The 12,613-nt window shown below is 46.0% G+C and overlaps 1 protein-coding gene across 1 annotated transcript in view; it reads left to right on the forward strand.

Annotated features, from left to right (window-relative positions):
- The window catches only part of MINDY3 (MINDY lysine 48 deubiquitinase 3), a 92,714-nt gene that overhangs the window by 66,406 nt on the left and 13,695 nt on the right, over positions 1-12,613 (forward strand). Inside the window, exon 12 of the mRNA XM_077268243.1 lies at positions 7,015-7,087. Coding sequence (XP_077124358.1) covers positions 7,015-7,087 — 73 coding nt within the window. The remainder of the gene's footprint in view (positions 1-7,014; positions 7,088-12,613) is intronic.

Raw genomic sequence — 12,613 nt, forward strand, 5'->3', positions numbered from 1 at the left:
TGTCTGTCTGTATCGGAAAGGTGGATCTGTTATAAGGATTTGTATGGCCAAAGGTGGCCACTAGTGATGAACGAGTATACTCGTTGCTCGGGTTTTTGTGACTGCTCGGAGATTTAGTTTTCCTTGCCTCAGCTGCATGATTTACAGCTGCTAGGCAGCCTGAGTACATGTGGGGATTCACTAGCAACCAGGCAACACAGCTGTCCTATTTGGCTTGGAATTATAAAGCCCCCTTTTCATGTGTAGCTGTAGCAGGACACCTAGATCAGCAGAGGGTCAAGCCTCAAAAGGCTGTGAGTGACAGATCTCGCACCTCGAGCCAGTTAAGCACAAAACAAAAGGCTTGCTTGCAAAACAGATACCATGCGGTCTAACTTCTTTGTTGAGTCAGCTATGATTTCACAAGGAGAATAGGGACTTAACATACGTCATTGTCACACACCAGTTACATTTTCAAGAACTCTGGACCAGACTGATCATCCTTCAGAGTCAGTCTCAATCCGTTCTAGCACCACAGGATAGGCAGATATGTAGAATGACTACTAGGAAGCCAAGTAGCAAAGCCGTGTTTGGTCTCAACCCGTAGCAGGATCCCAGCCGGATCTCCGATGGCGCCAAAACTGCCTCCCTAGGACTGTTCATTAAAGAGTTATGACTCCTCTCTGGTTTTGGCGTTTTTACCTTCTAGAAGGCAAGAGGAGGGGATTTAGGTTCAGCCCAGAAGGCGAGGTGGACCCAAAGGGGATAAAGGCTAGTGTAAAGCCATGTGGCCGGTCTCTGTTTATTCCTGCTCTTCACTAGGAATCAGCCCGGCAGTCCAACCCTTTGCGGTGCAGCACACATGGTCGAACATCAACCAAGTATTTGACATGAGCATGATATTACCACTTATTAACATTTTCATTTGTTCTTAACATATGAACACTTTTGTTAGTGGCTTGTTCCTTTGGAGACCGACCACCGCTGCTAGACAACCGAACATCCTTACAAGCTATTTTTTCTAATGAGATTCGTAAACGCCAACTTTCCCGAATCGTTGGAGCGTATCATTACCTCCTCATCCCGGCCAGCTTCAGATCAGTGCTTACAAGTCCTACAACAGCCGGTGGTCGGTCTCCTAGGCAACGAGCTGTAAGCAAACGAAAAATGTCAATATTTCAAGAACGGCTGCAACCTTTAATAAGTGGTAAATTACAAAAGTGCTTGTATTTCCGACAATATCCCTCTAGAAAATGGGGGATAATACTTTAAGGTGGAAATTCAGTTCACGTCGTTTTAGTCTTACATTTGGTATTAGAGGCTTTAACATGATGTGAACATAAGTCTGATTTTAGGCCATTGAATCAATACATCAGGTAATCACTGATCGCTCTCCATCACCCGGTCTACCAGCATTTCTATGGTATTGGGAAAAGGAGATGTTATTTACACATTTGGTGACGACACGGCTTGACAGTAATGGCTTACAATGGACGTGGTCCTTCACATCTCAATGTTGCCTTTTAATAATTTTTCTTTGATTCCAGCTATTTTTCTTTTCCTGAGGTCCCACTGTGACCATAAGAAACGTGCCCAAATGCATTAATTCTGAGACCATAAAGTGACAGGAAGAACAATTCTTGGTGCCGGAGTCACTTCCATACGTGACAGCATGAAACAGAGGGTCATTCCCTTGAGACCTGATAGAAAGGAACACAGATTGCGCCACATGGTCGTTCTCTGGTGGGATGAAAGAGCAGCTATTCTCTTTCTTAATTGTTCGTAAGTCAGATGAAAACGCACTCTTAAAGCCAAAAAGGCCACTTTTGCAAAAATACTAGTCCTTAATATTCCATATGTCAGCAGGTTTTTCTATGTAATCTGATGTAAGTGCAAATACCCCAATTCCATTTGTGTCATTTACTTGGCTCTGTTTTGCTCTTTTAGTACAATCAGGCTTTTATCAGCAGGAGATCATCACTAGAAGACTAGGTGTCACGTGCCTCCTAGTCTAGTCACGCCCCCACCACTGATTGGCTGCTTTCTTTCCACAGCTGCCAATCCGTGGTGTGGGCGGGGTTATATACAGATCTGCAGCAGAGAAAACTGTGATTGTATCACAACTGCTGCACCCAGTAAACTAAGTGCTACATCACTGGAATGAGGGTCTCTGTCCCAACATCATGCTGCTCTCAGATTACATAGCAAAAACCTGCTGACTAATTCTCTTTAACATCTGGATCTCTGACATAACCTATGGCAGCCCCATTATTTCGTTTTATGCAGGATTGACTTGCATTAACTTAATAAAAATCTTCCGAGACTGATCCTCTAAACGGGCCCATACATGGGTAGCGGATGACCGGCATGTTATCCTATGTGCAGGTGGCAGGCGTCACATATAGGCGCTGTCAAACCGCAATCACTTCTCACTTTTACTTCAATGGTTTGTTGAAACAAGCAACGGGCATGACCAGGAATAGTCCAAACAGACCGGGCCCGATGTGTGCAGAGATGGGTGATGACACAGATGGACCCTCTTGTAAAGGGCGAGTTCACCTCTGAAGATCTGTTTACATCTAGACAGGATCTACTTACCGTAACTTTTTTTTGCACTGACTTTCTGCTATTCATTCAGCTGTATTCAATGCTGCCCTTTTCCGGTTGCTGATTTCAGGAGGGCACGGGTTCTCCTCGGGGAGGTCATTTGGTGCAAAGAATCTTACAGGCAATGCTGGGAAAAATATACAAATAAGCTCTCCACCTACAGGAGAAAACTGTCTATCTGGTGCCCCCTATAGGTAGCTACCCTGTAAGTACGTGTCCCAGCTTTAAAACATGCCAAGGAATCTCAGCCTGACCGGAGACCCCCATCTGTTTGGGAGTTTCTGCTTGGAATTTTGTGCCTCCAAAAGCATCCCTAGCCACTAATTTACATAACTATATATCTGGGGGGGGATAGAAAGTGGCAAAAATATGCATTTTTGCACAGGGCTGTGGAGTCGGTAAGCCAAACCTCCGACTCCTCAATTTCCACAACTCCGACTCCCTCATACCAGGGTTGTGGAGTCGGTAAGCCAAACCTCCGACTCCTCAATTTCCATGACTCCAACTCCACGACTCCGACTCCCTCATACCAGGGTTGTGGAGTCGGTAAGCCAAACCTCCGACTCCAATTTCTCAATTTCCATGACTCCAACTCCACGACTCCGACTCCCTCATACCAGGGTTGTGGAGTCGGTAAGCCAAACCTCCAACTCCTCAGTTTCCATGACCCCAACTCCGACTCCACCAAAATGGGCTCAAACGCCAGCTCCACGACACCGACTCCACAGCCCTGTCAGACCATGAAGCAGAAGGGGCAACTGTAATATGGAACCTGCAGAATTGTGAATGCAGCTCTGGAGAGAATTGAGAGATTACGATCCTGGACCTCCGTGTTTCTAGGCGGTAGTGCTAACTTACTTGGCCGCCATGCTACTCAACACTGAAAATTACAGGTAGAATTTTTAGATTTTCTAGAGGAAAGAGTGGGGGAAAAAAAACCTACAGTAGATGTGACTTGATTCCAATAGAGATGGTGCGAATCATTGTGCAGGTTCCTGGTCAGTAGTCCTCTTACCTGAAGATATCCCTGACTCCTGCTTTGATTAGCCGGCCTGGCACGACATCACCGTTGTGCTGTGACATGCGTGTGACATCTTGCCGGGCCTACTAATCAAAAGAAGAGCCGTCGTCAATCAAGAGAAGAACCGGTCTGACGTCGAAGCTCGATTTCTCGGCGCTGTAACGGCTGGTGGGGGTGATATGATCAGAAGATGACAGCTCCTCTCGTAGAATCAACTACTTGTCGGAGGTCTCAAGGAGGGGGGACAGACTGGCAGCCATCATATTAAACGGGTTGTCTGTGATGAGGAAGAACGTGTGAAGAACTCCTCTCTGATTCACGCTTAGTCTGTATATCGGTCGGTCACATTAGCTTTGTGCTTGTGCCGTGCGATGAGTAGAACTTGTGGAACTTGAGATGCGTGGAAATCGTTGAAAATCACTTATTTGTTTGGCAAGATGTAATTACCTAGAGGGAACTGAAATATTTGGGTTATTTGGGAATTTTATAATGAATCTGCCATAAGAATTTTATTAACTTTTTTTTTATGGCCTGAACAGATATTGTAAAAAACGACATGTCCGTGTCAGAGGGGCGAATTGTTCCATCCTGAGATCAGCATTGTCTGGGGTGTTAGGCGGACACTTGACCTTCTATAGACATGAGCACTGGAGCTCAACCCCGACAGGAGGATAGGATCAGTCATGTAGTAATCCATTTTCCTTGATACAATTGAACATATAAGATCACTGGATTTGGCAGGATTTTGTGCCTGGCTAGCTTCAAGTGCTTTCAGCTGAAAGAGCCCCTCCATGCACGTTCGGCCCAAAAATTCAACATGCCCAATTTTTCTATCCCTATACATCTTCAAATGAAGAAAATTCAGGACCATCCCGCAAACATCAGATGGGTCCTGTGCAGCTGAAATCAGCAGGACTGATAATCATTTATGAGCATGGAAACTTTTTCGTGGGCTTTAGGGCAGTTAGTTGTTTAGTGGGATTGAGAAGGTCAACGATCACAGGAAGGGGTCTTTGGTAAAGCAAATTTACAGCCCGCTGACTGCCACTTTGGGGGCCCATGTAGTGCCGCTAGTTCTGTTTTATAAGAAGACCATCCAAAATTCCCTCAAGATGAGTAGGATTGGCCAGCGAACTAATGTGTATTGGGACATCCTGAAAGTTCTCTAGGGTCTGAAGGTTTGGACATGTTGGGTTTCACCATGCTTAATCTTTGTTTACCCCGGCCAGATACTCTGGTAGAAGGAGGTTGTGTAATATTAACCAAAAAAGTTGCACCTAAATAACAATTACTGCATTTTCGGAGCCCACAGGAGCGACAAAGCACCAGATGGAGATGATCTGCTGCCAGAATACTTCTCTCTCGTATACCAAGTTTTACATGTTTATGAAGAAGTTTCAAAAACATTCATCCCGTTGTGGGGGTGGTTGGCTTTCATGTCTTCAAACCTTCTGATTGATAATTGAGTTAGTGGCATAACTTGAAGGTTGCGGACTCTGAAGCAAAATCTGTAATAAGGCTTCCTCTAGGCTCCAAGAGGGAAGTTTGTGGCTCCAGGAGGGAAGTTTTTGGCCCCCTCTAGGCTCCAGGAGGGAAGTTTTTGGCCCCCTCTAGGCTCCAGGAGGGAAGTTTTTGGCCCCCTCTAGGCTCCAGGAGGGAAGTTTTTGGTTCCTTCTAGGTTCCAGGAAGGAAGATTTTGACCCCTCTAGACTCCAAGAAGGGAATTTCTGTCCCCCTCTAGGCTTCAGGAGGGAAGTCTTTGGCATCCTCTGGGCTCCGGGAGGCAAGTTTTTGGCCCCCTCTAGGCTCCAGGAGGGAAGGTTTTGGCCTCCTCTAAGCTGAGGGAAGTTTTTGGCCCCCTCTAGGCTCCAGGAGGGAAGTTTTTGGCTCCCTCTAGGCTCCAGGAGGGAAGGTTTTGGCCCCCTCTAGGCTCCAGGAGGGAAGTTTTTGGCCCCCTCTAGGCTCCAGGAGGGAAGTTTTTGGTTCCTTCTAGGTTCCAGGAAGGAAGATTTTGACCCCTCTAGACTCCAAGAAGGGAATTTCTGTCCCCCTCTAGGCTTCAGGAGGGAAGTCTTTGGCATCCTCTGGGCTCCGGGAGGCAAGTTTTTGGCCCCCTCTAGGCTCCAGGAGGGAAGGTTTTGGCCTCCTCTAAGCTGAGGGAAGTTTTTGGCCCCCTCTAGGCTCCAGGAGGGAAGTTTTTGGCTCCCTCTATGCTCCAGGAGGGAAGGTTTTGGCCCCCTCTAGGCTCCAGGAGGGAAGGTTTTGGCCCCCTCTGGGCTCCGGGAGGCAAGTTTTTGACCCCCTCTAGGCTGCAGGAGGGAAGTCTTTGGCATCCTCTGGGCTCCGGGAGGTACGTTTTTGGCCCCCTCTAGGCTCCAGGAGGGAAGGTTTTGGCCTCCTCTAAGCTGAGGGAAGTTTTTGGCCCCCTCTAGGCTCCAGGAGGGAAGTTTTTGGCCCCCTCTAGGTTCCAGGAGGGAAGGTTTTAGCCCCCTCAAGGCTCCAGGAGGGAAGTTTCTGGTTCCTTCTAGGCTCCAGGAGGGAAGATGCTGACCCCTCTAGGCACCAGGGGGGAAGTCTTTGGCCTCCTCTGGGCTCAGGGAGGGAAATTTTTGACCCCTCTAGGCACCAGGGGGGAAGTCTTTGGCTTCATCTGGGCTCCAGGAGGGAAGTTTTTGGGCCCCTCTAGGCACCAGGAGGGAAGTTTTTGGGCCCCTCTAAGCACCAGGAGGGAAGTTTTTGGGCCCCTCTAGGCACCAGGAGGGAAGTCTTTGGCCCATTCTAGGCTCTAGGGACAAAGCTTTAGTAGGCATAAGCATCCGGGTGCAAGGCTGACCACTGCACCCAATATAGTTATGCGCCTGAAATTAGTGGCTGCCATCTTTGTCCATCTTTGTGCTTAGGTGTGGCACGGAGCAGATAAAATCGCTCGCACCATGTAACATAAATACATTTTGGTCTCTTGTTGTCCAATTCTGCCAGTTTCAGATCCTTGGAGAATTTCCAGAGCTCTCAGCCTTAAGTCGTCCCTTTGATGAGTTAGTTTTTCCTCTAACCTCAGTCGGTGTCTGTTTTTTGTATTCTTTCTGTCCTTTTCACCTCCCGCTTATAAATCCCTGCGTTATTTATGGAGGCGCCCTCTTATATGGACCTGTCACTCTGTAGCCTCGTACAATGTATAGATTTCCTCCATATTCCCATACATAAACCACGGTCCGGCTTTGTTATTTGACGTGTAGCCCTTTTATCTCGTTTCATGCATTTTAAGCGTCGGAGGACATAAGATTTGATTTATGGTCGGAGGACGTCATTTATCCAACTGAAAAATTCACGTTGTGTTTCAAGGATTGATCTGTAGTTAGTAATTGTCAGAATTGGTGCTATAATCAGAGATGGTTTATATCTTTCAGGAAGTGACTCTAGTTGCCCCCGAGTCGCCGTCGGAACAAGCAAGGCGGATGTTCCAAACCTACGATCCAGAAGGTGGGTGTACGCGCTGTTGTCTGCAGGTAGCAGCCGAAACGTATATAGAAAGGACTTCTTGTAATGGCACACAGTCTCATGTCACCAGGCTGCATGACCATTATACATTATGCAGTACAAAACACATCCCCCAAAGGGGTTCTCCACTCTAGGCGATTCCTATTAAGAGTCCCCCAACAATAAACTGGTAATCCCTATTAATGGTCCCCCAACAATAAACTGGTAATCTCTATTAATGGTCCCCCAAAAATAAACTGGTAATCCCTATTAATGGTCCCCCAACACTAGACTGGTAATCCCTATTAATGGTCCCCCAAAAATAAACTGGTAATCCCTATTAATGGTATCCCAATAATAAGATGGTAATCCCTATTAATGGTCCCCCAAAAAATAAACTGGTAATCCCTATTAATGGTATCCCAATAATAAACTGGTAATCCCTATTAATGGTCCCCCAACAATAAACTGGTAATCCCTATTAATGGTCCCCCAAAAAATAAACTGGTAATCCCTATTAATGGTATCCCAATAATAAGCTGGTAATCCCTATTAATGGTCCCCCAACAATAAGCTGGTAATCCCTATTAATGGTCCCCCAACAATAAACTGGTAATCCCTATTAATGGTCCCCCCAAAAATAAACTGGTAATACCTATTAATGGTATCCCAATAATAAGCTGGTAATCCCTATTAATGGTCCCCCAACAATAAGCTGGTAATCCCTATTAATGGTCCCCCAACAATAAGCTGGTAATCCCTATTAATGGTCCCCCAACAATAAACTGGTAATCCCTATTAATAGTCCCCCAACAATAATCAGGTAATCCCTATTAATGGTCCCCCAACAATAAACTGGTAATCCCTATTAATGGTCCCCCAACAATAAACTGGTAATCCCTATTAATGGTCCCCCAACAATAAGCTGGTAATCCCTAATAATAATCCCCCAACAATAAACTGGTAATCCCTATTAATAGCCCCCCAACAATAAGCTGGTAATCCCTATTAATGGTCCCCCAACAATAAGCTGATAACAGGCTGCTTTGCTGGTCGAAAGCCCCAATGATCAGTTGCAATCGATGATTGATTCAGCACGTGTGTACTTCTCCTACAGCACTCCCACAGGGCAAATTGAGTATTACACCATTGTCATTGAAGTCAATGATCCATCTATGTTGTGTATGGATTTGTCATCTCTTATAGTGATAACGATGAGGGCCGTGTTTGGGAAACCTTGCACTTCATATTTATTCCCTTTTAAATTGTTCAATAGGCTCAGAATAGGTTAATATAGTTAGAAAATCAATACTCTCCGATCCTTTTCTGGCCAGTTTCTACTTCCTGTAGACATGTGATCTCTGCAGCCTCACCGTCTGAGGTCAATGGTCCAGGGACTCTATTAGTTGCTACATATTACTTAGGCTAGGTTCACATTTCGTTTTAGTGTGAGCGCTAACGGACAGCGTTGCACGGCGAAATTAACGCCGTGCAACGCGTCCGTTTGCGCTCCCATTGCCAGCAATGTTAAAGCGCCTTGCTAGCGCGTGTCATTTTCGGCACGCGCTAGCGATGTGCCGTTCTTTTGTGGCGCGCCTCAGACACTGCTTGCAGCGTCCGCGGCGCGCCCGAGGTCCATTCCCCGCTCTGGCAGATCGGGGATCTGCGCTAGCAGAGACTTTTAACGCGACCCCTAAAAAGACATTGCGTTAGCGCAATCCGCTAGCGCTTAGCGCTAAACGGATTGCCCTAACGCAATCTGAACCTAGCCTTAATAGGCAAAGGTATTTTGTATGCTGCAATGATGTCATGATTTCACTTAAAGGAACACACCAGGAAAAACTGTTCCTCTTTCTTTACCTAATTCCAGGTCTATATAGGGGGTGCATGATTTTAGGTCTTCGTTTTCTGTGTCCTTCGACACATAGTATGACTTGCACTAGACATAATGTGTTCCTTTAATATCTGCCGTGTATACAAAGCGTACAGGCGGAGTAATAAGACATCGATGTTTACTCTAGAGGACTGACGGTGGTGACGTACCGGACTATAAAAGCTGGTCTGTATAGTAAAGCTGGACCCGTCACATCCACCAGCAGAGCACTTCATAATACAACACGTACAACGCTTCCTGGCAGCATCAAACATCTGTAATGGGAAGGATAAACCACAGAAGTGGTTTCCAGTGGCGGTCCTGGATCTAAGTGCTATTCCGTGTAACCAGACTTGTGAAATTATTATTGCAAGCTCTGCGGCCATTGTATGAATCAATCCATCCTCGGATATACGGCCGCGGTCAATCAAGTCCTAAAGCATGGTATTCTAGAGAAATCTCCGCAGACGGTGATGGAAAGTGATACGGAAAATCAGATTTATATCGAAGTTGCTCGGAGAGGAGTGAATGTGTCCATGTAGCACAGCTGCTATTCCAATTAACCCGGCTTCTAATTGACTTCAGAAACTTGATCAGGCCGCACTCCGGCTCCATTCGCCCCGATTTTAAATAGTGTAGCAGATATTTTCTTAGTGGAAATGGTTCGTTTTGTTTGGGTTTGGCCCTGGAGTCTGGAGTATATATTATATACACATCAATTGTTGTATAGTCGTAATTCTCGTGCTGTTTTTAGACGGTTATGGACAGCTGTGACATGGTAATAATGACTTTTACAAAGGTTAGCGGTTACCTTGAGTTAAAAAGTCGCATTACGTTTCAGTCTGCAATTTGCGTTCCTTTATTCGGTTTCAGAGCCCCTGATACGCAGTTTGCAGCCTGATCCAAGGTTGACATTTTTCTCATGCGGATGTCTCGCTCCCGGTAATACATGCTGGACGTGAGGTTTGTGTGTCGCTAGCTCTCATGTATCAGCACAGCTTCATTCCTGGACTGATTTCTCCTTCTACACCTCATGCGTTGTGCCTACACAGAGACTGGGAAATATCATCGTACTGTGCAAAAGTTTTAGGGAAGTTTGGAAAAATGCTAGAAAGTAAAAATAAAAAAAATAAAGCTTTCAAAAATAGAAGTTTTAATAACTTATTTTTATCAGTAAATAAAAAGCAAAGTGAATGAAGAAAAGAGAAATCTACTGTAAATCACATCAATATTTGGAGTGACCGCCCTTTGCCTTCAGCAGTTCTTCCTCTAGGTACTTGTACTTGTTCACAGTTTTTTGTTGAAAGCACTCAACAGGGAGGTTGCTCCAAACATCTTGGAGAACTAACCCCAGATCTTCTGTGGATGTCCCTTGTGCAAATAGTTCTGTCTCTTCATGTGATCCCAGACTGGATGATGTGAGATCAGGGCTCTGTGGGGGCCCTATCATTACTTCCAGGACTCCTTGTTCTTATTGGCATTGGCTGGACATTTGTGGTGGTAGTTCTGCTGCAGAATAAATTTGGAGCCAGTCAGACAACTCCCTGTTGATATTACATGGTGGATAAGTATCTTCCTGTATTTCTCAGCTTTGGGGACAGCATTAATCCTGACCAAATCTACAACTCCATCTACTGAAATGACTAGCCATAACCTTCCACTGATCTTTCAAACTCTGTTGTGCCGCTCTCCAGCCCTTTGGTAAACAAACGTTGCGGATGCAGCAGGACTGCCTCGCGGATGCATGCAGCAGGACTGCCTCGCGGATGCATGCAGCAGGACTGCCTCGCGGATGCATGCAGCAGGACTGCCTCGCGGATGCATGCAGCAGGACTGCCTCGCGGATGCATGCAGCAGGACTGCCTCGCGGATGCATGCAGCAGGACTGCCTCGCGGATGCATGCAGCAGGACTGCCTCGCGGATGCATGCAGCAGGACTGCCTCGCGGATGCATGCAGCAGGACTGCCTCGCGGATGCATGCAGCAGGACTGCCTCGTGGATGCATGCAGCAGGACTGCCTCGCGGATGCATGCAGCAGGACTGCCTCGCGGATGCATGCAGCAGGACTGCCTCGCGGATGCATGCAGCAGGACTGCCTCGCGGATGCATGCAGCAGGACTGCCTCGCGGATGCATGCAGCAGGACTGCCTCGCGGATGCATGCAGCAGGACTGCCTGGTGTATTGTTGCTGTGCTCCGTCTTGACCTGTGTCATGAAACTGTCTTCCACAACCTCACCTATTTAATGACTTTCAGCCTACATATAAAAATGATGATCATCACCTGTTTGGTTTAATTTGTCACTTATACACCTGACTATTATATTACAAAGGTCCTGACATTGCAAGTGTACCTATGATGCTGTTTTGAAGGCAAAGGCGGTCACTCTAAATATTGGTGTGATTGAATGTTTTTCTTCCTTCACTGTGCATTGTGTTAATTGTTAAAAATAAATTATTAACACTTCTCGTCTTTACAGCATTCTTGATTTGCAGCATTTTTTCACAACTGACTAAAACTTTTGCACTGTCCTGTATGTACCCCCAAAATATTGCAAATAAAAATAGTCCCAAATCAAATATATAATGGTTTGGGCTTGTGAAATACGAGTAAAAAGTGTCCTAAAGGGTTAACCATTAAAAATCCTTCTCTGTAATGACCCTTTGCCTTCTGATTCTGCTTCCCATGGCGGCCTCCATACTATAAATGTGACAAAATATGATTCATCCCAGGAGATAACATAATAAGGAGCACACAGAAAACTTCATAGCCGAGTTCTGATATCCCGAGCCAAAAGTTCCTAATTCCTCCCCTTCAGCACATTCATACCGTTCCTCCGCCGTCACATATGACATCTGCGCTTGTCACGCTCCATTCATCCTCAGTGTAACACATTCATGTTGTTTGATCTTGATTTCTTACATAGGGGTAGATTAAAGGGGTCTTCCCGTCTTATTATGTGACAGCATATCGCTGGGATACGGTCTCCGTTTATGATCGGTGGTGGTCTGACCTCTAGAGTCCTAAGAATTAAGGGGATGTTATGCTAGTTAAAGGGATTCTGTTAGAAGGTTTTTGCTATGTAATCTGAGAGCAGCATGATGTAGGGGCTGAGACCCTGATTCAAGTGATATCACTTACTAGGCTGTTTTCAATAAAATCAGTGTTTAATCAGCAGATTATCATTACAGGGACTAGGTGTCTTGTGCCTCCTAGTCCTTTTGCTCTGTATAACCCCGCCTCCACCACCGATAGGCAGCCTATGCACAGTGTACACAGAAAGCTGCCAATCAGAGGTGTGGGCGGGGTTATACAGGTCTCAGCACATTGAGCTCTGCTAGATCTGCAGCAGAGAAAACAGTGATTGTATGAAAATGACAGCAAACAGCCCAGAAAGTGACACATCGCTGGAATCGGGGTCTCAGCCCCTACTTAATCTTGCTCTCAGATTACATAGTGAAAAGCTGCTGACAGATCCCCTTTACATTTTTGCTATCAGCACATGCATAAAGTTGTTCTCAACTATGAGTCGTAATTTTACCGTGACCCAATGAACCCCCTAGCCCAAACATAAGTCTCCCTCACCCTCCCAAAGAAAAAAGCAGGATGCAGCTACCATTAAAGGGGCGGTGTATGAGCTCCCAATGACACAGATG

Source organism: Ranitomeya variabilis, chromosome 6 (genome assembly GCF_051348905.1).
Source record: "Ranitomeya variabilis isolate aRanVar5 chromosome 6, aRanVar5.hap1, whole genome shotgun sequence".
NCBI classification, from domain to species: Eukaryota; Metazoa; Chordata; class Amphibia; order Anura; family Dendrobatidae; genus Ranitomeya; species Ranitomeya variabilis.